Below are 25,406 nucleotides of genomic sequence, written 5' to 3'. Positions count from 1 at the left end.
AGCATTTCCATGACATTTACATTTAATAGCTAATTATTAAGATAAATTAAACACATTTCAGCCTGCAGAAGGTTTATTCAGATGTCACAGAAAAAACGTCATACAGGCACAGGTTCAATGATGTCACTCATTCCTTCTTATTTTTCTTCCCCTTTGCTTTCTTGGCTTTCGATCCCTTATCAGCAGCTGATTCGGGAACAGAAGCTTCTTCTAATGGGATAGCTTCAACGGGAGCAGCAAGAACCTTTTCCAACGGCTTCACTTCCGGGACAGCAATCGGTGTTGGGGCAGGAACGACTGGTGGCGATTTTCCTTTTACAGGAGTAGCGACTGGTGTTACCACCTTAACTACAGGTTCAGGGATGGTAACGATTGGCGGAGATGGTTCCTTAGCTGGAGCTAGGGCAGTCTTCACCTCAACAACGGACGCGGGTGTTACATCCATCGGTTCTACTTGCAAATCCTTTGCAGCCGTCTTGGATTTCTTGCTTTTCTTTGTTTCTGGTGGTGTTGGCTTAGGGGTTTCAACAGGAGGAGGTTGAGTTGGTTTGACATCTTGGACCGGTGCTTGAACGGGCGCTTCTTCTTTCGGCTTTTCAACAGGTAAATTTGGTACGGGTACTACTGACTGTAGAATGGATATACAAATTAGAACTTGGACTATTTTCCAAATCAGATTCTCACTACGATGGACAACTCACCAAAAACATCTGTTGATTAGCTCAATAAACCATGCTGTGTGCGCTCACTCGCAGGCTAGGCAGCTACCTTCTTGGTAGCACTCGCCTGTACATGTTAAACAATGTGGCATGCATTAAGTTACGTTCACATGCGGTAATACAATTTTAACAATTCAAACAGAAATCAAACGAAAAACTATCTAAGACATACAAACATTCACAGAAAACAAAATTACCTCGCGCTTCTTCTCGAGCAAAGCAGTCTTGCTCTTCTTCCGGGCCTCAGCAACAGCAGCGGCAGACTTCTTAATCACGGCGGAGTACGGGTTCAACTTCATCAATGCTCTCATGTTGGTAAGAGGATTGCGCTTAACAGATGCACGACGGATCATCTTCCTGTAATTTAAATTGTATCGATTAGTCATCTTTGCACCAGACAGTATCACTTGAATGATAAACTGCGTTCAGATTAATTTGCTAATCACAAAGATTCATAACCCAATGCTCTAAATGTGGTTTTCATCATTAATTAATCAATAATAAAGATTAAAAAGAAAGCTTGCCTTGGTCGTCTGATAACCTTCTGGATTTCATCAGACTTCAACAAACGAGACAAATCTGTTCCGGTCATGATGGGCTGAGGCAAGTTGTAGTTGCTCTTCAGCTTAGACTTCTGACGCCAAGTACCGTAGAGGGCGTTCAAGCGTTGGAAAGCAGACTCGGTCCAGATGCAGAAACGGCCAACATGACCACCAGGAGCAAGCTTCATGAGGTTCAGTTTGTTTACTGAAATCATAGAAACTCCGGGGATGTTACGGAAAGCCTTGGTCAAACCCTGATCTCTGCCATAGATGACCAGTGGACCCAATTTGCTGGTACGGCGACGGTTGCGCATCTTACCCTTACCTGCGCGGAAACGCCTGGTCTTGTAAACCTGTAAGAAATCAGATTAATTAGACGGTGTTCACACATAAAATCATTCATGACTCAGATTTTGTTCAGAGCTCTAAGGTGAAATCATTTACTCATAAACACAGACCAAGAAGCAACTCATCATTTTCCCGTGATAATTATACATAAATATCTAGAAACAAACCTTCTGGACATCAGTCCATGCGCGAAGACGGCGCAACAACACGACGGCCTGTTTGGTTTTTTTGTATTCTTGAACCTTGTCCGACACAACCAAAGGCATCTCCGGGACATCATTGATCAAGTGACCTGAATGTAAAAACATTTTAGTTCTAATTCAATATGACCTTATTTACTACTATCATTGTATGGATCAGGGACTCATGGTATGACTTCATGCTTGTCAGAAACACAGGAAACACATATTCATCATGCTAGTATGGAACCGTGCAATGATGATCTTGGCTCATATTTACCTTTGGACATCACCAAAGACGGAATACCCGAAGCAGCGACGGCCGAGCACAATGCAAAACGTTTCTGGTTAACGTTGATCTTGCGATGCCAACGGCGCCAGATCTTGGTGGGGGCAAACATACGTCCACCACGACACATGTTACCATAGGCACCCTGACCGGAGCGATGGGTACCACCTCCTCGGACACGGGGAATACGAGCCACAGCACGACCAGTACCCCATGATTCAGCACTTGTCTGATGACCTGTAATAGGAAAGAAGAAGATTAACAATCACACCATTACATGTGTGTATGAAGTTTGTCCGGTTGCCCAACCCCTCACTTTAAGAAAACAAAGCGAGAAAGGCCTCAGGGACTCGCTTTAGTGTTGCACACTGCACAAGAAGAGTCTGACGTACAATTACTCCTACATTTCAATGCTGTGTGCCATATAATTGGCATACAAGTTACCTGCTTTCTCGCTGACACAATAAGGGTGACGACGATTCATTGACATTTGTTGTTGAACAAAGCTGACAATGTCTGGCCTAATGGGAGCCCTGAAGATTGCAGGGAGCTGGATGCTGGTTCCAGAGGCCTCAGCCTTCTCATTGTAAACGGTAATCAACGGCCTCGCGACCACCTTACTCTGTAAAACAAAATGGATAAACAAATTAGATTTAAGATTTTCAAGAGACAACACTTGAATTTACACAAACTTTGAACTAGATGTACCAATTAACCAAAACATAACAATAAACCAAGAACGACGTTGAATTAACATAGAAAAACAGCAAGAGCCCATTTGACACGAGGACGAAACCACGCTGTGGGTAACATTTTACTCCCAAACTTTCGCCATAGATTAACAAGAAAATGGCTTAGAAAAATATACGCACGCAAGAATTTTCTTAAAACACGTTTCTCCCGTTAACCTTTTTACTTACTATTCGTAAATTAATGTATGTAAAAACTAGTAAAATGTTTGGAGAACCTCATGCTTACCATCTTGGTAGATAGTCCTGACCGGGTAAAAAGGCGAATGAAAGAGACCCACAGTAATGGCGACAAAGAGGAAGTCTACAATGTTGCCGGCATACTTTGAGAATTGCCGCCCTCTACGTTCCGTTTTTTACTTGATTATTTACTTGAAAAATTACAGATTATTCACTGAACTGATCCACTGTTTAATAACAAAAATTATGGAGTTTCAATTGATGATTTCAAACATTTTAATGGAGTGATTAGTTATAAAATTTTTAATATTGTTTTATTTGTTTCACAATGCAACGGTGTCCAAAATATTATTGAATAAAATTTAATATACCAATTTATTTTCATATTTTATTCATTTAAAGGAAGTTAATGATCTTTATTCATTATCAAAAAGTAAGTTTATGAATAATTAGACATAATGAAAATCAATTACTAAAACTGTGGCTCATATTTATTAATCCAGCAGAAAATCTGACAATCTTGCTGACAACAGACAGTTTGACACAAATCACAAAATGCCGATTCCGTCAACAAACATTTCCACGCCGAACGAAAGGATTTTGGTTGACGATTTACCATACGTTGACCAAGAATATGGAGATCCAACTCTACGAGAAGCGGTAAGCAAAACTTATACATTGCAAACTTTGAAATATTTGAATCGCTTCGAATTGAGGCTTGGAGATTCTTGTGTTAGCCTAGTCATCTCTAACATCAATACATTATTGTACTAGACCATAGTACTGTATGTTGCTGAGAACTCTCGCTCTTGTCCAATAGTTGTTTAATGAGAGTAATTTCTTTCTATCAGGCACTTGCATTGGTTGATGAAGAGACACGAAGATATAGACCAACCAAAAACTACCTAGAACATCTTCCTCCACTTGAGCTGTCAGCATTTGAAGTAAGAACTGTCTGCATGGAAGTAATGATAGGAGTGTGTAATAATTATGGAAATTATCATGTTCATAGACTCCTTTGATGAAGACTGAATTTGAGCGACTGTCTCAAAAGAAACCAATGGATGTTTTGAGCATGAAACGATATGAACTCCCACCCCCATCTGCTGGTCGTCTAAATGATCTTCAAGCATGGATAGAGTGTGTTGATAATTCAATGGCTCAATTAGAACATCAAACAACAAGGTTTGTTTTCTAAAAAAAAATTTTACAGCAACCATAAATTTAAAAAAATTTCAATTAAAAAACAGGATTTTGAACTTGGAATTAATGTCAGAGTATGGTTGTGAATCATGGAGAATTTATAACACTGTATTGTCCCAGATGATCCAACAATCTCAGAAGCATCTTCAGGAATTTAAGTATGATTTCAGTAAAGTAGACACCATATTGCAAAATACACTATTATATTTTTCTTTACAGGAAACAAATCCAAGATGTCAATTGGGCTAGAAAAAAAGATCAGACAGAGGTTGGAGACAAAATGAAACATTTGGAAGCCACTTGGTTTGGTTTGATCACTAAAAACTACGAAATCGAACTCGCGTGTGCTGAAATTGAGAGACAGTTAGCTTCACTTAATGAATGAAATTCAATGTAAACCTACTTTATCGAATTCGGATAATACACTGCAACAGGAAATTGATTCATCCGAGATTTTCAGTAAGTGACAACCAAAAAGATTTGGTTGTAAGGGAACAAAACAAAAAAATAGTATAAAGTCATGCACTTTCAGATTAGCTTGTCTTATAAATGGTAAGTAGCACGTTCTGATTTTATATATCACACAATTGAAAACGAGAAGAAGCGTATGAGTACAGCAAAGCGTAATTCAGAGAAGGGTAAAAAAAAGGGTAAGATCATAGGGAAGTCTCACTTGGGGCTGAACTTAAAGGTAAAGGGCGGACGGAAGACTCATCTTCCAGCACCATAACTCGTTGCTTTAGGACGCGAACCTGATAATCACATGACATTTTTATGTCGGTCACACTTGATAACTCGTAATTTTTCTCTATATACCTGCATTGCATGTCTTTCCGACATGTTGACCATTTGCTGCTCTAGTCTTTTTAATCGAGATTGGTACTTTTTCTTAGTCCTCTCAAGAAGTTGGACCAACGTCCTGAAAATTAGTTTACGGATATTACATATTTGTTGAAAACGTAACATATTGTAAGTTAAGCATTTAAAGATATCTTACGCGTTGGCTTTCTTGACATCGCTAACTAGTTCAGCCGACTGCTGACTACGGATTTCTGCACTTGAAGTGACGCGTTCAAGGGCTCCCGTCAACTCTTGGATTTTCAATTGGAGTCGCTTTTCTCGAACTGTTAATTCGTCTCCATCAGCTCCTTCAATTGAGGACAGAGGCTTTTCGCCTGATGCATCTGTGTTAGATCCCTATCAGTGAAAAGTGCGTTTAAGTAACCTAAATCATTCTCCATTTCAATATCCAAAAAACCTACGCCTGTGTTAAGACTTCGAAGTTGAGCGGCAGTTGCTTGTTGTTGGGCTTCATGAGTAGCCCGCTCTTTTTCAAGAATATAAACCTGAGTTCGAAGTCGTGAACGTTCTTCTCTCATGGCCATCAATTCCTAGAGAAACGATAGGATTAAATCTATTTTTACTCATTTATACAAAAGCAGATGTTCACCTGCATGATGACGGCCATCTCTAGATCAATTTTCCGAGCTTCAGCCAAAGGTAAGACTTCTTTAGGCAAAGGATCAACCAAAACTGACTCCAGGGGAAGCGAAACTTGTTGAACTGTGTTTTCCAAGCTTGATCTATCACCTACAAAAGATAATGAGAAAATGATTAAGTAATTTGCTTAAGTAAGCCTGGGCACAAAATATGTTACCTTTCAACCGGCCGATTATATCTCGTACTTTCCTTTCTGTGGGCTCCAGAGTACAAGCTGGATTGGATCCCGATCCTGAACCACTCTCCGCTCCACTTGAGGTAGAGCTTGTTGTACTACAAGATAGACGAGAAACAAATGGAATAAGAAAATTATAAGTCCTGAAGACCGACAATTTTTTTATTTTTTGAAGTACTTTGTGTGTCTTCCCGTGTCCTCCCAATTGTCTCGTTCACGATCGTATTTTGACAAGAGGGATCGAGCAAGATTCTCAGCCGAACGCCTGCGCTCTGTAGCGCGTTTCCAAAGCACACTAAGATCTTTACTATTGCCACCTGATTCCGTTTCCCAAGCGGTTCCACTACGGCCAGTCAACCCTAGTCCTGCCACTTGGCAGTTGGCCAATAGAAGAGACATTTCGCTTTCTACTAAGGCAGCTAGAACTTCAAATGCTTCTGAAACTCTATCGGCTCTTTCAAGTGCCATGCGTAACGCCATGCAATTTGATTCGTATTTGCCTGCATGAATAAACAAAAATAAAAAATAGAAAAATCTATTTCAGCATTTCTTTTATCGAATATGAATACCGAGCAGCACTGCGAGACGTTCGCCCAAAGCTCGAGACTCGGCAAGTGTCATCGAAAGCACGTCATTTTGAGCTCGCAAATGCTCAGAGCGGCTAGCCAACCGTTCCACTTCCAGCTCCAATTCATTGACACGTACAGACTCGGCTCCGGATGCGTGATGTGCCTCGCCTTGAACAGAATCTTGGTGAACGGAGCAAACCAACTGCTCAGCCACTCGAGCATCGCGTATCTAGAAATTATAAACAATAAAGACAAAGGCTTTACGTAATGGAGAGAGAGAACCACGTAAAGCTTCGAAACAAACAAAAAAAATATGATAAAGGCGGAAACTCTTTTAAGGGTGCAAAGTTATAGCCTTCATGGAAGCGGATTGTCTATCTTTTAAGGGAAGAAACTTATGATAAACTTTGTGCGATAGTTGAAAGGTAAACAGGTCCAAAGAAAAGCCTCGTGAATTAAGAATAGAGAAAAAATGTTGTTGGCTTCCAATACTGGACATGGCCTCTGGCAGACAAACAATGGGAGTGCCTGTGACTTTCGCACTAAAGAAGATTACGAAATGGCAAGATCCGGAATGTGGGCAGTCTCGAACTCGAAGCAGTGGGCTTTCTCCTTATTCTCACCTGAATTTACTGACACATCAATCACAAACACAGACAGAGATGTCTTACCCCAAAACTGGCGATTTGAGATCCGGTCAAGAGTTTTTCCCGGCCGTCTAGTCGTCTAATGCGCACCCGTTCAGCAACCTTGCAAACTGGACCTTCTTCCACAACAACGGGACTGGATACGCGACTTGATACCAACCGCTGGTGGATGGGGCTGCCTTGGAGGCTAGAGAGAGCTCCCATACTCGCTGCCGCCGAAAGAGGTAGAGGCCGAGGTTGTTGGCTCATTTCCAGCTGTCGCCTTAGTTCATCACGCTCCATGCGCAGGGCGTCCACAATTCCGTGAGCCTGGTTCAAATCTTGGCCGAGTCGTAGAATTTCCACTTTCAGTTCTTTGTTTTCTGAGCTGAAAGCGGTCAAAGGATCAGCGATCGGAGCGGAAGCTTCTTTGGCAGCGGAAGAAAGGAATTGATCAAGATTCTCTCCGGCCTGAACTGCTTTCGCGTCAAGATCATCTTCGCCCGCCTGGTTCGCTTCACCTGCTGGCCCGGCGCCATCTTCATCTGCATGAAAGAATGCGAATATTATAGGAGAGTACAAAGAAACACGCTCGTTCGTCGTCACGTCAGGCACTTCTTGTTAAATGTGTCATTTCTTCTACTTGATTGTTTGACAACTCGCCAAGTGCCTCTTCCGAAGAAGTGTAACACTGAATCACTAATCAGCGACATTTAAGCTGTTGCCCAGATCCAATCTCGCTTTCATTGCGGGCGATCTTCATTTGATCTCAAATTAAGCATTCTTGGCCAGAACTACAGGACTTAATTGTGGCGTTGATTGCGGAATTCAGACATCTGAAAGGCGGAATCTTATTGGTTACTAGTGCCAAGTCTCATCCCCCCCTCCACCCCCGCCGACAGTTTTTACAGAGTAGACGAAACCCCCTTTCATGTTTCGATCAATAAGTCATTTCTAAGACTAGCTCTTCATTATGTTATGATCCATACCGGAAGAGCTGGCACCAAAAGAGAGGTCGCTACTGCAGCTGCTGGATGCAGCAGCTTCTGGTTCTTCTTCAGTTACATCTTGTCCATCCCTGAGCAAGCTATAGCCAACTTCTTCTGCCCGCTTGTTCCGATTAGTTGCCTCAGGCTTGACATCAGTCGGGCGTTCGACAGAGCCTTTGACTTCTGGATCGGACCTTTTCATTTTACTTTCCTCCTCGCCGTCATTGTCGACGTCATCATCTTCCTCTGCTTCTTCTTCATCTTCGTCGTCTTCCGTTTCCTCTTCTTCTCCTTCTTCCTTGATGACGCTGTAATTCAACAACGGAACAAATGATTGATGACATCTCAGCAGAAAATACCATTCTTCTTACTTGTACTGCTGTCGGTTTAATTTCCGCGTCAGCTCGGCGATAACGCTGTGCAATTCCGTCAGCCTTTCTTCGTACTGCGTCGATTGACGTTCCAACCGTTCCTCGCTCTCCTGCACCAATCGCAATCGCTCCAACTGAAAGAAGCCGAAATAAGAACATGAACAACATGATAGAATTCGCTTTGGCAGCGACAAAGGGAAAACAAGGGGGCACGATAATACCTGTGTTTTGGCCAGGGCTTGTTCGAGCGTATCTCGATCTTGAGCGGCCCTTTGGAGTCGGGCGTGCAGTTCCGATATCTCTCCACGGAGTGAACCTAGTGCGGCCAGGTGTAGCTAAAAGAAAAAAAGTACATCAACAAACCATCCATCAGGGGACGAACCGTCAAAGACCAAGCAACATTCCACTGAAGTAACGCGACGTGAAATCTAGCTCACGATGGCAAAACTGAAAACTCAAAGGCGCAAGGGCGTTTACAGATTTCCCTTTCTCGTGACTGTGTTTCTCCCGAGCTCAATAGCCCCGTCCACACGTCGAGTACATCAAGGAGATAAGTTTTATAAATAGAGAGAGAGAAGGGAGAAAACTTTTGACGCGTTACACGCGCGGTCATGAAAACACCACGGAAACTATTTAGGAAAAAAAGGGGGGATTTTCCGTACATCTCAGCAAATGATGTCGATGCAAGGTTTAACAAAATTTACTTCCCAATTGGCAACTGCTTGCAAGTCACCTGTTTCGAACGAAACAAATCCTACACTTCCCCGTTATTTTAGGGGAAAGAAATAAAATGTTTTATTGTTTGCCTTCCCGAACGACGAACGGATGCTGGAACAAATGCTAAAAAACCACGTCACCGTTTCGTGTCGTTTCCAAAGCCAGACAGCTCAGAAACATGCATTAAATCGGAAGCCCGCCAGCTGAGTCAACATGACTTCTCTCTCTGGCATACAAGAGATAGGAAATTTGTTTTCAATTTGAGTTGCCTTCCGGCATAGGGGAAGGCGGTAATCGGGTACGCTTGCGCTGAAGAGGCACGGCCGCAATCTCATAACTGACTGCATAGAAACTAGATTGATGATCAAGCAAAGGAAACTGAACCCACAGATAATTCAGATATGATTACTATTTATTCTGAAATCAAAGCTTGAAGCTGTCAACAAACAGTTATATACTCTTATACTTGAAACTAACATTCCGAATTCTTCTTCATTCGTCATTCTATCAGTCGGTTTAAGCGTTTGTCATGTTTTTAAAAACAAAACAAAATGAGAGCACGCACTCCAAGAAGCAAAAAGCACTTAAGAACTGTTTGTAATAATCAGCTGCCAGTTTACTTTCCTATTCGGTGGCGACTGAAAGTTCGTCGCACTCACCCCAGTTGGAGAAACTAAAATGAGTCGATCAGGGGGAAGGAAATATACACCATCTGGAACATATAGCTCGTGTTGTCACGTCGCTTCACGCGTTTTCTCTAGTCTAATAACCGCCAGGTTCTCTCTAAATGACTCTCCACGGAGTTTCTTTCAACTGTCAGGCGATCGAAAGAAATAATGAGGCCAATCAACGAATGCCCCAGCGAGATGAACCAGCTGGCGTGGAATTGAGAGAGAGACGAGGAAAAGAAAAAAAAAAAAAAAAAAAACAGACTGTAAATCTAATAAAACCTAGTAGTTAAATGAATTAACGGCTGAGAAACCTCGACTTCACTTCTGAGAAAACGACCGGATATTGGAAGAGCGTGTCCTACATAATATCTATCGTCGGTAGAAGTTGGGTTTCTTTATTCTTCGTAATGCATTTCACTTTGTACTGTAGAAAGGGAACCGCTGACGGATTCTTTTTCGAATGTTTACCTATTTTTAAAACACTCTTTTGGGGTACTATTCTATTCCCAAAATAAATAGTAAACAAGAAATAAAAACGAATAAGAAGGAAATAGGAAAAAAAAAGAAGATTTGCTCGCCATCGATCGTTGTTGACGCCGGTTTCTGGCCTGTGTATACCTATCGATCCAGTTCATTCAAAAGCGCATACATCCCAACATCCGCCCACACACACAGAGCTCCTCCCAGGGCTGAAAACATTTTTGCACTCGTGCAAGTCGATAATCCGCACAGCGGTCTATGGCGGAATAGAACGCATCCGAATGATGACGAACACACTGCGGTAGCCTTTTTTCTTGCCTACGTTGTAAATGGGCGTTACATGTCGCATCTGGGAAACCACGCGGAAAAAGTAAGAAAAAAAACATGGATCAGGAGGATGACATTCCACTCAAGTCACGGTCGAGCTGGCTTGAAATCGACTTCTCAACGAGGGAGGACAAAATCTAATCTGGGCAGAATCCTCCTTCTACGAAAGAAAAGCTTACGGAGCACGGAGGTGTGATTTTATCGATAGCTGCTGCCAAAAACAGTCAATATTTATACGCTTCCAGTGTAAGTCAACTGTCCATCTCTCCATCAGGTGAAAACATAAATACAGGGTCTATTTCGAGTCGGGATGCATTTTTAAGCCCACAACTTTGAATTTCTCCTCCAACAGTAAAGAGACAACAATGCCACACATTCTGAAAGACTTTTTTCTTTTTCGTGTGGAGGTCGCCTAGAAATAGAACCCGACGACAAACGATGCAAGATAGTTATGTCGTCTTTTTTCGGGGTTCGGTTCCCCCTCATTTCACTGCAAAGGAAAACCTCCCGAATATCAACGCGAGTGATTTGATTGATTCAATTGTTTATCTCCAAATGTTTCTGGAATTGCGTCTACTGAGTTTGGAAGAATTTGGATCAATAAGGTCGACACTGCAATGCGATAGTCGGACAGTTTCAAAATTTTTTTTTCCCGGCATGAAAAGCCGTCCGAACGGATTTTATTCAAGGGAACTCAATCTCTTTCCATCTGCGAGATGAATCGGCCATGTTTGTTTGTTTGGTTTTCCCTTTTTTTTTGCCGTGGTGATGAATACAACTCTAAGAAGTGCTGGTCAACAACATCGTGAATTATTTTTGCGCCGAGTCGAGCGTGAATAGCATGTCCGATGAATGCTCTAGATTGTATCCTCAATTGGCATATGGAAAAAAGAAAAACGACTACGAGCGCACACTTTTATACGAATAGTTTTCAAAGATCTTGCCATTGGCATCCATTGTATGCGATCAATCGTCAGATAAGTGACTCCTTTTTTTTTGCTAAAAGGCACGAGGGTACGAACGATAACAAAAAATCAATAGCACGAGTCTCCCAAACCCAAAAGTGTCAATTCAATACAATCAGATGTATTGCAAAAGTGAAAGCTATCTCATTCCCAGTTCTCCCCCCCCCTCCCAAAAAAAAGCCTCATCCTTCCACTTTGATTCATGTCGACGTTTTTAAGTGTTAATCGAACAGCATTAACGATCCCAGCGCATCCCCCTCCTCAGTGCAAAATGTCTTCTCAATTAGCTAGAGTGGTTCTGATCGATCCGCCGAGTAGTGGTGAAAACACGCATTTTCATCTCATGTAGACTTGCATTTTACAATTAATTAAAATACTTACATTGCATGGTACTAAGTCGCTGACGTTTTTTAATTTTGGATGTCTCGACATTTTTCCCAAAAAAAGTTGAAATTTTTTTGCGGTAATTTAACAGTTTGCATCACGGAAATGGCAATAGTGGAAGATCCATTTTCCGGCAAATCATCGGAAAAAAAACTGAGTAGATCCAAAAACCGGAAATGGTAACAAACGTGACACTTTCAGTTTCCAGTTGGAAGAGAAAAAGAAAACACCCTGCGTTCACAACATATGTAGAAACTAGATACAGTAGGATGACGGGAGGGAATTTGTGTGAACAGGCTGGGCGTTTCGCTCACGACAGACTGAGTAACCTGGTACTCCTCGGGAAAACACCTCGTCCAGTACGGAATAACTCCCCCTCCTATTTTACCCAGCTCGGTAACACGAAATTCAGTGGCGACAAGGGAGCCAGCGACAGCTATCGGAGTTCCCAGTAAACAACATCGCTTACCTTGTTAGCTATTTCCAATATCTGGCTAGGATTGGCAGTGAGGGAAACTCCTGCCGCTTCAATCAGCTTGTAAAGAGCATTTGGTTCTGGGCTCAAGTCTCGAGCCCCACTGTCGAATTCCCAGCTTTCGTGTCGAAGCGAAGTAGCACCTAAGCTGTGCTCACTGCTGGTAGGCAAATGAATGTCTGCACTGTACAAACCTATTTAATGAATAAAATAAATCAACCATTCAAAAACACAAAAACTTTAAAACATTTGAATAACTACCAGATAGATCATTTGCATTAATCCAACCACCAGGCGGAGGGAGGTTTGCATCTCCACTGTGAACCCTCAAGGCTTCAATTTCTGTTCTGTGGGACAAACGGCATTGAAGAAACTGTTCATATGAAACTTTTCCTTGGGTATCGGCACCCATCTGTTGCATAAGGTCACTAACATTGATGGCACCCTCCAAACCCAATTCTTGCAGGGCACTAATTAAATCTTGACTATAGTAAGATAAAAGCTGGTTAGATCTGGTTCCCAAATATTAACAGAATAATTAAAACTATACCTGTCTATATAGCCATCGCCATCAGCATCACACACTGCAAATAACCTTCTCACTCTCTCTTCCTCACTTATTGATTCAGCTTCACTATTGGTGTCTCCACAGTTCGAGCCCATGTCAAAAGCGTTCTGATTCCGAACTTGTTCTGTCGCTTTATCGTGATCCATAATATGTTGAGTTCACGACTCTCAAGGACCCGTGCGCCCACTTGAACAACGAGCCAGTAATAAACAAGCTAGCCTACGATAATGAACTAGCATAATAAGCTCGAGGCAAAGGACGATTTTCTAATCAAAGCCGCAAGGAGTCCACATTCCAGGCTATGACGATAGAAGCACAATGAACGGCGTGTTCCAATTAAAACAAGGGCCACAGGAGTACACCATACACTTTCAATTATTGTCAAAATAATAATAACGAGAAAAAAAAATGCTGTTTGGTTTTCTCTTTAGCTGGTTGTTGCATTTGCAGGCGTTGCCGCAGTTTAAAAATAAGATTTCATATAACTCGAAATTGAACTTTAATTCAAATGTTAATTAAATATCAATTTGAAAGCATAATTTTATACCCATCAAGTTAGTTCGGATTTTGAAATAAATTGTAATTAATATAATCCTTTTTTTATATGTTGATGTTGTTTGAGTCTAGCAGACGAAAAAGATTCTCGTAATTTCTGGATTCGTGTGTCTTTACACAAGTTTTCATCGTTTTATTTTAAAGTACTATAAAACTATAGAAAATGGGTTTATTCGGTATTGGATGCCAGCTTCTTTCTGGCCTGTCTAGGTTAGTTTCATTGTATGTAATACGTTGCTAATACTGATCTTATTTGATTTCTTATAATAGATTGGCAATTCAACCTGCATGTGGAGTAGCAGCGGTTTTTAACCAGACCAGATCAATCAGCCTTACCACAGCTCTTTGTAATGTACGATGCCATTTTCCTCGCCCAAGTGAAATCAAGCGAATTAAGAGGCACGGTTGGAAAACACGCCTCTCAACCCTTGATGGTCGCAAAACTTTAATGAGACGAATCCTTAAAGGCAGACATGTATTAAGTCATTAAAAATGTTTGAAGTAGTACACAATTTAAACAGAAATAAACCGATTTATTTACAAAAACATAACAGTAGAGCATGCGATTAATATTAGGTTTACAGATGGTGGCATAAAGAGGTAAGCAATGTTTTCTGTGTGTTTTCTAACTACGTTTAATGTTACAAAAGACTCTTTTAGGAAATATGTTTTGATTGTCTCCTGCTGGAAATTTTTCGGCTCAACTCTGCAATAATATGTCCCTGCATCAGAAAGCTTCACAAAACCAATATTCAGTTCTGCTTTGATCTCTGTTGTTCCCTCAGCTTGACTGCTGATGACTTGTGATCCAGCGGTTCTGTTGAGATATATTTTGAATTGTTCTTTTATTTTATAATTTATAAATAATCGTTGTTGTTGCATACTTGGAGTTAAATTTCAAGTTTCCGCGCCACCAAGTCAGATCAATATTCTTTCCATGTAGCCCATCCTCATGAAGGATGACTGAACATGTTAAAACCAGATTACTTCCTTCGATGGCCGTCCGTTCTTGATTGTTGCCAGCAATCTTCAGTGACATTTTAGGTATCCTTCCAGTACTTGCAGTTGTCGACACGGGTAATGAAGGTACGCTAGGCGAGTCTTTCAAATCTTGTTCTTCATAAAAAAATAAAAGAACAATTACATGTCACATAGTTTCAAATTAAAACAGATTAATAATATTTACCCAAAACTACAAGAACAACCGTGTGACTCTGTTTTGGCTCTGTGTTCACTTGGCATTGATAGAAACCCTCATCGGAAGATCGGACAGGTGAAATCTGTAATGTAAAGCATAGCTTAGCCGTTATCAGATCTTGCTACGCGTTGATGAATCTAAAGAATCTTCGCATTCGTAAAGAAATACCACCGCGACACTTTTTTTCAAAAGAACTCAGCCTTTCCTTTCATACAAATGCCCAATGCGTCATGTCTTGCACAATTTCATTGACGCTGGAATTCCACACGCAATTCTAAATCGGTGTTGCGTGACGCAATCCGATTTCATTTAATATTTTACAATCAACTGCTAGAATGGAAAAGTTGAGTGTCGAGGGTTCGCCTTCTATGCTTAAAATTCACATTGAATGTCCATGATATTTTTAGAACTAATAAGTCTTTAAAACAAGCAGCAAAAATGCTCGTACAATACATTACTTGCAATCCCCATAGGGCCGAAGACGAAGGATGGAGAGATGCCACTCTCGTGTCGCTGTTGTAAAACGACACAACAATTTTGTTATGACGAGGACGGAAGCTTGCGTTTATTTTTGGAAATCAAATACCTTGTGTAAACGTGATCACCGGAAATGAGAATGGCCAAATCTTTTTGTCTTATCCACGAAACCTGGAAAAAAAGAAGAATAAGAAACTGGTTACAGCAAGAAACAGGAATCTTCATTAGAGAACTAATGACTAACAAGTGCGCATCTTTCATGCCTGTCATTGTTTACGGTTCGCTATTCGTATGACTAAGACTAGACTCAACTGTTTTATCTCCTAAATGTGGAGCAATGCAAGGCATCACAGCTTTATCCCCTTCACGAACAGTGACGTTCAATGCTGGACCTAGCACAAGTTGCGTTCGCGTGTACAAACTGGGCATCGGTGAAGGGATGGAGTCGACGGCAGCGGCTGAAATTTCTGTCGATAAAAATATAGGAGAAAAAGAACGTTGAGTTTTGAAAACAAATAAACGGATCCGAATCGTTCCCGTACAAACATCTCGTTAAGATCAACATCCGCAGCGGCCCACACAACAGTGGAAACACTTTTACCGCTTGTTGTTGACGCGTTTCTGATTGAGTTGGCCAGCAAAACTAACCTCGTCAATTTCTCGAAATAGAAAATGCCGTGAATCACGTTAGTACGATGAACGATCCCATTATGCGACTCCTTTAGGTTTCCTTCCCCTATAGTCTGAATCCGTCTTGCCTTTGTTACGCGGATTAATTCCAAACGGCTCACTCGCCACTTCATGATTGGAGAACTGCGCCATTGAATTTATTTAGTTGGACAGTGAGATAATAAACCCCTGAAGTCTTTTCTTTCGCAGTTCTTACATTTTAGTGTTGCCAACAACGTGGTCAGGGATGTTTATTGTCGAGGGTCGTGTCCTCCCACAAGACCGTTAAGCGCGATCGAATGACTCCCGTGAAGTTCTTAGAAAGTTTCTTTGAACGTCGAAAAGGATCCGCTTTGTTATTGCCATGAGACTGTTGCTTTGGCGTCGGGGAAATCAACGAGTGGCGCTAGCGACGCCTAAAAATAGAGAGCTAGCCACGCTAGTGATGCTTATCGCGTCCCCTAATCAAAAGGGAAGACGAACAATCGGACTGAAATAGAGAAAGAGACAGAGCGAATAGTGGCTTCTTTGACAATGGCAGGAAGGAAGGAAGGAATCCCATAAATATTCCTCGCTTCTCCAAGAGAGATGATGTCTATACAGTAGTGTCAAAACGTAGAAATAAGTGAACCCGCTCGTCCGCGTCGCCTTGACAGGGAGACGCGTGAACTCGAGCGAGACCATTACGGGTATCAACAACGTTGGCCGGGACTTGCGCGCAAGAGACAGTATTAGATGAAGGAAGACAAGCTGAAAATAAAACCCGCTCGCTGCACATTATCCCTCCCTACAACACACACAGAGAAAGCAGGTTTCTCGGTCAACGAGCTTCTTTAGCTGAGAGAGAATCTATGACTTTTAGGCACCCAATTACCCGAACAAATTTGCCCAATACGTTGGCCTCCACCACCACCACCAGCAGCCGACCACCGTGCCCTGTAGTTTGTTTGCTCAAGTTCCAACAACATTTCCTAACCCGTCGGGAGGGGATTTGACGTACATTGTGTATATGATGATGTTAGTATAATGACAAGACTTGTTTATTTTTGAAACGTTTTTGTTCTTTCGTTTTCCGAGAATGCATCTAAACAAAAGGTTCTGTATAGGTCTATATCCAAACTTCCGAATCCTGTCGGGAGTTTGATAACATACCAAAGTCATAAGTCAAACCAAATTAGCGAAGCGGACATAAAAACGTCTAACCAAACTGTGCCCCCAATAATTACTACGTCCCGCTTAATTTTGGAACTGCGGATTCTTCGAGTTTCATCAGTTTATTTTATTAAAACGTCTAAAAAATGTTATCCAAGCAACACTCGTGACACCAAAAATTAAAAATTAGTTAGACCCGTCGCTTGCGTGTTCAACAACAAGGGGTAACAGGAAAGATTAAGAAAAAATCTCTTAGTCACTCAACACCCTGAAGGTCGGTATGAAAATGTTTGGATTTCGCTTCGAGCCTGACAATGATGTCTAACTTGGCAGTCACGCTTAAAAGCGTGCGGAGAAGTGGGAGAGGCTCGGCGCGACGTTGAATTATTATCAACACCTTAAGGCACCAAGTTTCTTTTTACAGAACAAAATTTCGCACCCTTGTGCGATGCAGTGGCGCAAACAAAAAAAATGGTCCAGTTCCAAGGCACGGTCTTGTCACGCAAGACATAATATATGCAGGAGCGGTTGATACATTAGTGGAGAAACCAAGAAGAAACGCTAGCTAAATCTGATCCAATTAAATTTTATCGGTAAGCTTTTCCTTTTGATTTCTGGGTTCTAACTTACAATCCTTTTAAAAATGCAAATAACCACTGTCCATTCCGCAATCGCTTATTTAATACAATCGGACACTAATCAACTGAATGAAAAATTCACTTACCATCATTGTGAAGTGAATTCCGTGTCGAAGAAGCGGCGACCATCCCGATCCATAACGAAACCAGCGGGGTGAGTAATTTTATGATCGGCGTCATTAGCGGAACTTCAAGTACATGGTGATTCAAGTCGATTTCACCGAACCTAACCACTGGAGGAAATATTAATGCGTCAGTCACAAGTCACAACATCCAAGTCCTCGTTGAAGTGTGCTCTAGTGGATTAGTAAGGGACTGTCTGGATCGCCTTGGAGATGCAGAAGAACCGTCGTCCGCGTAGTCAACCGAGTGGGGAGGATAAGAAATGGGCGAGCAGACCGACCTGTGTAGAGACGTGTAGCACAAATGAAGAAAACATTTTAAAACCGTCGCCAAGGCCGTGCTCGCCGTATAATTGGCAGAAGGAGGTGCTAGGAAATGGGCGGTGCGTCACCTAGGCCAACAATCCTGCCAAAAATTCCGTCTTATTTTTTAAATAATACTTACCAATAACCCTTCAACAAAATTGAACGAGACTTTTCACACCAAGTCTTTGCGTATCGCAACGCATTACATATTTAATTCATCAGCTTTATTGGAATCGGTAATTGAAATACATCAAGCTTTGCTCAATAATGAGACTAATCGTCGTTCGTAATGGCCAAGCCAAGGAGTTAACCGAGAATAAGCGGTCACATCGCATTTCCGACGCAAATGTTCGATTAATTTCTTTAACCAACTTAACCGGTGAAGTTGTTCATCACCAGCGGCCGACCCTCCCCAAGAAGGGAGAGCAGCTGCGAGTAAGACGGACCACGAAGCGGCCGAATGTGGGTTGCAGTGGACAGCCTTCTGTGCCGTTATGAGACTTGTAGATCCTTGCCCCGCAAGCAGGTAGCCCAAACTGATGAGTGAAATGACTTGTGACAAATCAATGGGTTGAAAGACATGGTCCACGGCCGAATCGCTCTGGCGACGCGCATCGAATGCAATCTCCGCCCAACGAGCCACTTGCAATCCATCCGATGATAGGGGATGAGATGCCTGAACTGTAAGTGAAGCTTTGAAGGAGGCCAGCAATGTCCACAGCTCGGCAACATTGGGCAGCATATGAATATTGCGAACAATCTCACGCTGTCCCTGCAGTTCGTTTCCAATGACCGATTGCTGATAGGCCGATAATCGACTAATATCTGCAACGTAACGTGGCTCTGTTTGATAGGGAAGCAATTCCTGAAAAGCGGCTGTCGTTAAAGTCTCGTCGTCTGTTAGCAGTCCAAGTGCTCCGAGGGCCAGCAGACCGTAGACTGATGGTGGTTGCAATTGCGAGCTTTCGTAGAGAAGCAATTTGGCAGCTTCTGCGTCAGGGAAATCGCGCCGGAATGCAGCCATAGCCATGGCCACTAACAAGTGAGAACGTTTCTCGTCATCCGAGGCCAACCAATGCAAGGCTGCTTCGTAAGTAACGTAAGCCTCGGCATGTCTGTTGGCTTTGAAATGAGCCAAAGCGATTCCACAGGCAGAACTAAGCTCTGATTCCTGTAGGGATCCGTACAGCTCAGTGGCGTCGTCACAACGGTCCATGGACGTGTAAAGTCTGGCCAGATTAGCTTTCATCTTATCGATGCGGGTCCTATTGATTGTAGTATCATCCAGACTTAGATGTTGGATTCCTGTAGAGCGAAAAAAACAAATGAACAAATGGTAACAACTAACTACGCTAATACACAGAAAATGTTATACCTTTCAAAAATGCTTCTTCGGCTTTCGTGAACAATCCCTGGCGTTCATAAAGGAGTCCAAGTAAATTGAGCGCGCAGCTATCATCAGGATAGAGAGCTACATATTTGACTAGGCTATCTATGGCTGACGGTACAGCGTGCATCTGTACAATGCTGTAGCGATAGTGTGCCGTCTGTTTAGCCAAGGGGTCGGCTAAGGTGTTCATAACCCACTGAGCGTACGACGGACTTCCTTCACACTGACCGGGACTACCGCTACCGATGGTTGAAGTATGGCGGAAAAGATCCATGGCTTCGGCTGGGCTCAATTGTTCGGCAATAATTCCCTGTCCAATCCAGGCGGAAACATGGAACGGGTCAATGTTTTGAGATTGCTTGAAGCATTCATGAGCCAGATGGAGATCTCCATTTTCCATGTACAATGCTCCAAGATGAGTCCAGGTGGCAGCAGTTCTCGGTGCATTTGGACTTAGTTCCAGAGCTCGGATAAACGCGTGTTGCCGGATGGCTGGTTTTTCAGCGATTAGACCAAGCAGATCCCAGTGTGACGAATCCTTTGGCTCCAAAGTAATGGCTTTTTTTATAGCCGCCAACGCAGAGGATTTGTGTGCTATGGTTTCGTCAACCATCCAGCAAGACTGATACGACAAAGCCAAATTGTGCCACAGCGCAGCTGAATCGGGCAACAATCTCAGAGCAGACAAAAAGAATTTCGGACCCATCTCCATTAATAGTTTTTTAGCGACAGGCGAATTTTCGTCTGAAAGGAGCACTGGCGGAACGTCCAGCAGCGTAAAATCGTCCTCCGGAATAGATCGAAGTAGCAAACAGACGTGGCCCAATAGAGACCAGACGCAAGCTAAATGTGAATTGAGTCGACTCGCCTTTACGAGCAGATCAAGAGCTTTGGAGCAGCAATCCACCAATCTGCCGGTGAATCCATCGGTTAAATACTCGGCTGCCTGGTTTAGAAGAGTTTCCGCAAGTCCTTTCAGAGCAGGCACGTAATCCGGGGTTTGCTTGAGGAGCTCTTCGAATGCGGTTACGGCTTCGGCATTTTCTCCCATGATTTGTTTAATAGATGCGATTTGGTACGATGAATAAGTGGATTGGGGATTCAGTTCAGACGCACGCTGGAACGCTTTCAATGCCGCAGTGTAAGATCCTCGAGCAATATATGCTTCACCTTAAAAATTGAATAAAAATGGATCAGCTGTAATTTAACCACAAATTTGATTCTAAAATATTCACATACCCAGAGCTTCCCAGCCCGAACTGTCATTGGAATCGATAGCCATTGCGTTTTGCAAGCAAGTAATAGCCAATCCGGCTTCTTTTTCTTTATCTGAAACTTGTTTCACTTTCTGGAACATTTTCAAGTGGAGGAGACCTTTTTGCAGCCAAGCCCATCGTCGATTTTTAGCATTAGAGCGAACGACAACATCCAAAAGTTTAAGAGCGCTTGTAATGTCATCAATCAAACGGTAGAGTTCCAGCAGCTTCTCAGAGGTTCTAGTTTGATACGGATCCAGCTGGAAGGCTTTCTCCAGACAACGCACGGCACGCTGCATGCTGGAAGGGTTGTGTCGCTGCTCGCCGTAAAAGGTTCCCAACAAAATGTAGGGTTCAGCAATGTCTCGATTGATCTTGATGACATTAAGCATAATAGTGACGCTCTTCTCACGTTGATCAGATCTCTTCCATAACATTTTGGCCGCGTTCAGGAGTAAAGCGACATTCTGGGGGTGGTTTTCACAAGCACGATCTAGCAACTCAACGGCTTCAATATCCTTTACAGTCTTTTGCAAATATTCAGCTTTCATGAGTAGCACTTGTTCCATATTGTCCATATTCTCCATACTTGTCCATATTGTTGCCGGTTGTTGTTCTTCCAACAGGTCGAGATTATTTTTACACTTTTCGAGTTGGTCGGTACGCAACAAAATTAAAGTTTCCAATAATCGGAACGTTACGGATGATTTTGCTTCATCTCGAACAGTCTCTAAAATGACTGACGCTTCATTAAGGCGATCAACTCCGTCCTCTTCAATCAAACTCTTGATCAATCTTAATCTCCAGGAAAGTCTGTCTGACTCGGTCGAGGATTCTAAGCCGGCGCGACAAACATTTTCCATTTTGCTCCACTGATGCAACTGTTGGTACGCGTCACACAGGAAAAGTTGCGATTTTCGCGTTGCTTCTTTGGTATTAATCAGCTCCAATAACTGTTTGGCTTCCATTGATTTTTCTTTCAAGAGTAACCATCTCGCTTTAGCCAACATCCCATGATCATTTTTGTTCACTGACAACAACGCATCAATGATTTCGCCAATTCTGTCCAGCGAAATGTCAATTTTCTCTTCTTCGATAAACGCAAGGCAAATGGCCTCCAGACATCGAACATTTTGGGGGTCCGAACTCAGTATTCCGGACGCAACATTGACCGCTTTCAAATATTGCTTCTGCTGCAACAAAATCAAAAGATATTGTTCTCTGAAGAACTGATCTAATTCTTCATCAGTGTTGATTATTTCACTGAGGGAATCTCCCAACTGCAATAGAGATGTGTAGTAATAGTGAGATTACAATTATTATAAAAATGATGATATTACTTACAATTTGAAGGAGTTGATGATCTAGATGAGACAATACTGGAGACAATACTTTTGCAACAAACTTGATAACTTCCTTGTCATTCTTTTTCAAGAGTATATTTGCCCTTTCAGTGTAGTTTTCCAGTTGTCCTAATAAAGTGTATAGTTCACACTGTTTCTTTAAGATATTTGATTGTTTTATAGGATCACTAGATAGCAAAATCAGAACTATAAGTATAGTTTAGTTACAGCAGCAAATTGGTCACTGGATATAAATGTTTAAAATATTCAACCTTTCAAAAAGGCACTCAAGTTTTCTGTAAACAGCACAAAGCTTTTCTGAAAGATCATTTGCCTGTTGACCACCGTCAGTAGTAATCACTATTTTGTTTCTTTCTTGTTCTAAGAAAGCTGCTAGACCTTGCCAGGCAGTGAGCTGGTCCGGTTGGAGTTCTGTTGCTTTGACAAATGCTGTCAATGCTTTATCACTTTGGCCGAGTTCTTGAAAAGAGACAGCACTCAAAACCCAAGAAAGGTAGTTGCTCTTATCATGTTTTAATATGCCCTTCAAACATAAAATCATTCATAATTATTGATTTATAATTTTTGAAAACAGCGTAGTTATTCACTTCACCTTGCAGGTGTCCAAGGCTGAAGTGTACTCCTTGTTTTTAATAAACTCTTTTGCGTCTTTTAAAGCCTTCTTTACGTCGTATTCCATCTTTGACTGTGATGGAAACAAAAATGTTGCAACATTTAAAAAACCAAATAGACATTATTTTACAAAGGGTACCTGAGAATGCTAAAATCAGTTGAAAGAACAGAACAGCAGTTAATAACAAATACCACCTTATCAAAATATCGAGATATCTAACACCGCGTATTTTCTTTTTTTTCTTTTGTGTCGTCGGCTGCAGGGATGAGGCTAAACAGTAACCTACTAATTTTTCGAACCCTTCCCGCTTTTATTTTAAAATCGATAAATCAGTAAAATTTCAACCAGCATCACTCTCATGTCTCTCAAGTCTCAACCCTGAGTGAAATATTTAATCGACAATAGAAAATATGTGAGTTAAAACTATCTTGTCATTTCTAATATTAAGAGATATGAATGTAATGAAAGTAAAGTAGTAAAGGTACAAAGAGAAACAATCGAAAAAATATTAATTAAAAAATTTATTTTTCTAAATAATCAATGCTATGGCTAGATATTAAAGTTTGAGTCGCTGAATCATGCTGGCAGCCTGGCACCGTCTGGAACTATAACATTATGAATCAATTTTGGTATTCCAAGCGTAAAGCCTCTTACAACTTAGGCGATTACCGCGTGCATTGTCAAGATTAGTTTTCCTTAATGATGCTTCAGCAATTTTGGTCTTATTTATAGTTATACTTGCACAATTATCACAAAGCACATATTGCAAACCAAACACTAGTGTTTGTCAGGGCGGTATAATTTTGGCAGTATATACAGCAGTCTCAGCAGCCGTCATGTGTATGCTCAACAGACATTATCCGTGCGGAATCTGTAAACACTAAATACAAACATTCTGTATAACAGACGTAACCAACCCAAAATGGGCTCCGGGATATAAAGGGCATAATCATTCGAAATGGCGAATGAGAGTTGAACAATCAAAGCCTTGTGTCGCGGTTGGTTGGAGGGCTTTGTGTACAAGTACACGTCTTTGGAATTACGTCGAAACGTGACTGTAATGAAGGTCGTACGGTCGCGTTTCTCCACATGGACAATTCGTCCGCGGGAGCAACTCCTCATCAAACAAAAGTATAATTTATTAGAGAAATCGCAATAAAAGATAATAATATAATAACGTATAGCATTTTGAATGTCGAGAGCTTCTCTCTCTCTCTCGGCGGTGAATTGCTGTCAGCTCAAAGGCACAATAGCCCATCATCAGGAGCTGGATTGAATAGTTGAAAGGCTCTGGCATATAGAACAGGTTAGTTAACTTTCGAGACAATGCGCACCTTATAGGCAGAACTTGTTCAAAAGTATATATACCCTTATAGAGTTGTAATGCTATATACAGTAGTAGTAGCTATTATACACGGTTGCAGCAAATGTGGAGCGATTCTTGCTTCATTTTACTTGGCTCGTGTCGTGAATCTTCAAGTCAGAATGAGAGAGAGGGGATCTTATCTGGCTAATGAGATGCAGAGTATCCGTTTACGGACTATAAGGCGGCGTGGTTTCGCCTTTCTTACTTGCCCTCAATCGACTCCAGTACTACAGCCGCCCACCCAAATGACCCCACAGGAATTTTTTACTCGGTCATCGACTCTTTATTCTTTAAAAAGTTCATTTGAATTCTGCCGGATTGAGGATAGAGTCGATAACTTAACTTTTATAATATGCGTACGTCTCTCGCCGGTAGAGTTGATGTTTCATTATATGAACGTCACACGACCGTTTCGTCTACTCTATAATAGATGTAAAACACGCATCAAATCCGGGCAGCTAGGCTATATAATATTGTGGGTACATGACGGGAAAGCCTCCATCTCAGACTGGCGGTTCAAGACCCTATTAAAGCCGGAACGCTAATCGGATCGATGGCGGAAACTGGCAGAGGAATCACAACAAGGGACTCTTGTCTGTATATAACAACTTATTTCTTCCTGAACCGACGACTTTCTCTTTGTGCAGAGAATTAGTATAGTTGCTCAAATGGCAAAAAGACGACTGTATAATAGATTTCTGGTGGATAACTTTTCTCTTCTTCTTTCCTCTTGGCTGCCCTTTTCTGATCTTTTTTCCGTTTGTTGCTTTTCATTAGCTTAGTCACGGAATGAACGTGGGAAAGTCCACCCGTAATCTATATCTCTCCGTTGTCTGTGATGAACAAAGAACGCAATATAATCCTGCAGTGCCTAATGGTCAGCAATTGTTCATCTTGTCCTAGTCCATTTTTTTGAAAAAAAGAAAAATAATAATAAGAGAGAGAGAGACGAGCATCCCCGGACATTATTATTCTTTCCGGTCGACGAGTTCCGTCTCAAAAAAATCCAACCGTCCGAGACACAACAAAAAAAGTCTTTTTTCTTTTTTCCAACAACAACAACAACGAGCAAAAAACAATTTCACGTTCCATAATTTTGTTTTAATTCATTCTTTCTTCCCAAAAAGAAACGATTCAAGAAAAACGGTACTATACATAACAGAGTGCGCATTATTATTTCCCATTGATGAAAACGGTGGAATAAACAAATTCATCAGCCGAAAGAGGGAAATCCAGAGCCCAGTGCTATTTCTTTGGAATGATGAGTTTGCTGG

General features: G+C 41.7%; 4 protein-coding genes across 7 annotated transcripts; 1 reads left to right on the top strand and 3 right to left on the bottom strand.

Annotated features, from left to right (window-relative positions):
• Positions 1-55: 55 nt before the first annotated feature.
• LOC124189006 lies at positions 56-13,469 on the bottom strand. Its single transcript, XM_046581955.1, has 22 exons — positions 13,009-13,469; positions 12,720-12,943; positions 12,453-12,652; positions 8,661-8,774; positions 8,440-8,573; positions 8,069-8,376; positions 7,125-7,624; positions 6,454-6,682; positions 6,063-6,384; positions 5,867-5,982; positions 5,660-5,799; positions 5,472-5,600; positions 5,207-5,406; positions 5,026-5,128; positions 4,883-4,961; positions 3,623-3,654; positions 2,522-2,699; positions 2,069-2,314; positions 1,777-1,901; positions 1,244-1,614; positions 917-1,076; positions 56-628 (listed from the first exon to the last, which is right to left on the bottom strand). Exons 1-22 carry the CDS (start codon positions 13,170-13,172, stop codon positions 128-130), a joined length of 4,575 nt encoding a protein of 1,524 aa, XP_046437911.1. The 5' UTR covers positions 13,173-13,469; the 3' UTR covers positions 56-127.
• On the top strand, positions 3,379-4,651 carry LOC124189004 (pre-mRNA-splicing factor SPF27-like). The gene is made up of 6 exons (XM_046581953.1): positions 3,379-3,439; positions 3,510-3,666; positions 3,858-3,950; positions 4,019-4,191; positions 4,257-4,367; positions 4,429-4,651. The coding sequence occupies exons 2-6, from the start codon at positions 3,562-3,564 to the stop codon at positions 4,592-4,594; spliced, it is 648 nt and encodes a 215-aa protein (XP_046437909.1). The 5' UTR covers positions 3,379-3,439; positions 3,510-3,561; the 3' UTR covers positions 4,595-4,651.
• A 573-nt stretch (positions 13,470-14,042) lies between the features above and the next one.
• Positions 14,043-18,342, bottom strand: LOC124189002 (hemicentin-2-like). 2 transcript variants are annotated; one of them, XM_046581951.1, is made up of 7 exons: positions 17,802-18,342; positions 15,569-15,723; positions 15,366-15,427; positions 15,238-15,292; positions 14,768-14,861; positions 14,466-14,697; positions 14,043-14,398 (listed from the first exon to the last, which is right to left on the bottom strand). In XM_046581951.1, the coding sequence occupies exons 1-7, from the start codon at positions 17,893-17,895 to the stop codon at positions 14,119-14,121; spliced, it is 972 nt and encodes a 323-aa protein (XP_046437907.1). In that variant the 5' UTR covers positions 17,896-18,342; the 3' UTR covers positions 14,043-14,118. The 2 variants fall into 2 exon arrangements, with proteins under 2 accessions (XP_046437907.1, XP_046437906.1); XM_046581950.1 differs by lacking the exon at positions 17,802-18,342 and adding an exon at positions 15,858-16,566.
• Positions 18,343-18,352: 10 nt separating this feature from the next.
• On the bottom strand, positions 18,353-23,028 carry LOC124188997 (tetratricopeptide repeat protein 37-like). 3 transcript variants are annotated; one of them, XM_046581939.1, is made up of 7 exons: positions 22,905-23,028; positions 22,746-22,838; positions 22,405-22,676; positions 22,134-22,320; positions 20,773-22,069; positions 19,519-20,703; positions 18,353-19,448 (listed from the first exon to the last, which is right to left on the bottom strand). In XM_046581939.1, exons 2-7 carry the CDS (start codon positions 22,830-22,832, stop codon positions 18,394-18,396), a joined length of 4,083 nt encoding a protein of 1,360 aa, XP_046437895.1. In that variant the 5' UTR covers positions 22,833-22,838; positions 22,905-23,028; the 3' UTR covers positions 18,353-18,393. The 3 variants fall into 3 exon arrangements, with proteins under 3 accessions (XP_046437895.1, XP_046437896.1, XP_046437897.1); XM_046581940.1 differs by having other exon boundaries at positions 22,961-22,985; XM_046581941.1 differs by lacking the exons at positions 22,746-22,838; positions 22,905-23,028 and having other exon boundaries at positions 22,134-22,339; positions 22,405-22,601.
• Between the last annotated feature and the right edge of the window lie 2,378 nt (positions 23,029-25,406).

Source organism: Daphnia pulex, chromosome 2, assembly GCF_021134715.1.
Source record: "Daphnia pulex isolate KAP4 chromosome 2, ASM2113471v1".
Taxonomy (NCBI): domain Eukaryota; kingdom Metazoa; phylum Arthropoda; class Branchiopoda; order Diplostraca; family Daphniidae; genus Daphnia; species Daphnia pulex.
Note: the sequence above shows the minus strand (reverse complement) of the source record. Positions and strands in the feature narration are given on the sequence as shown.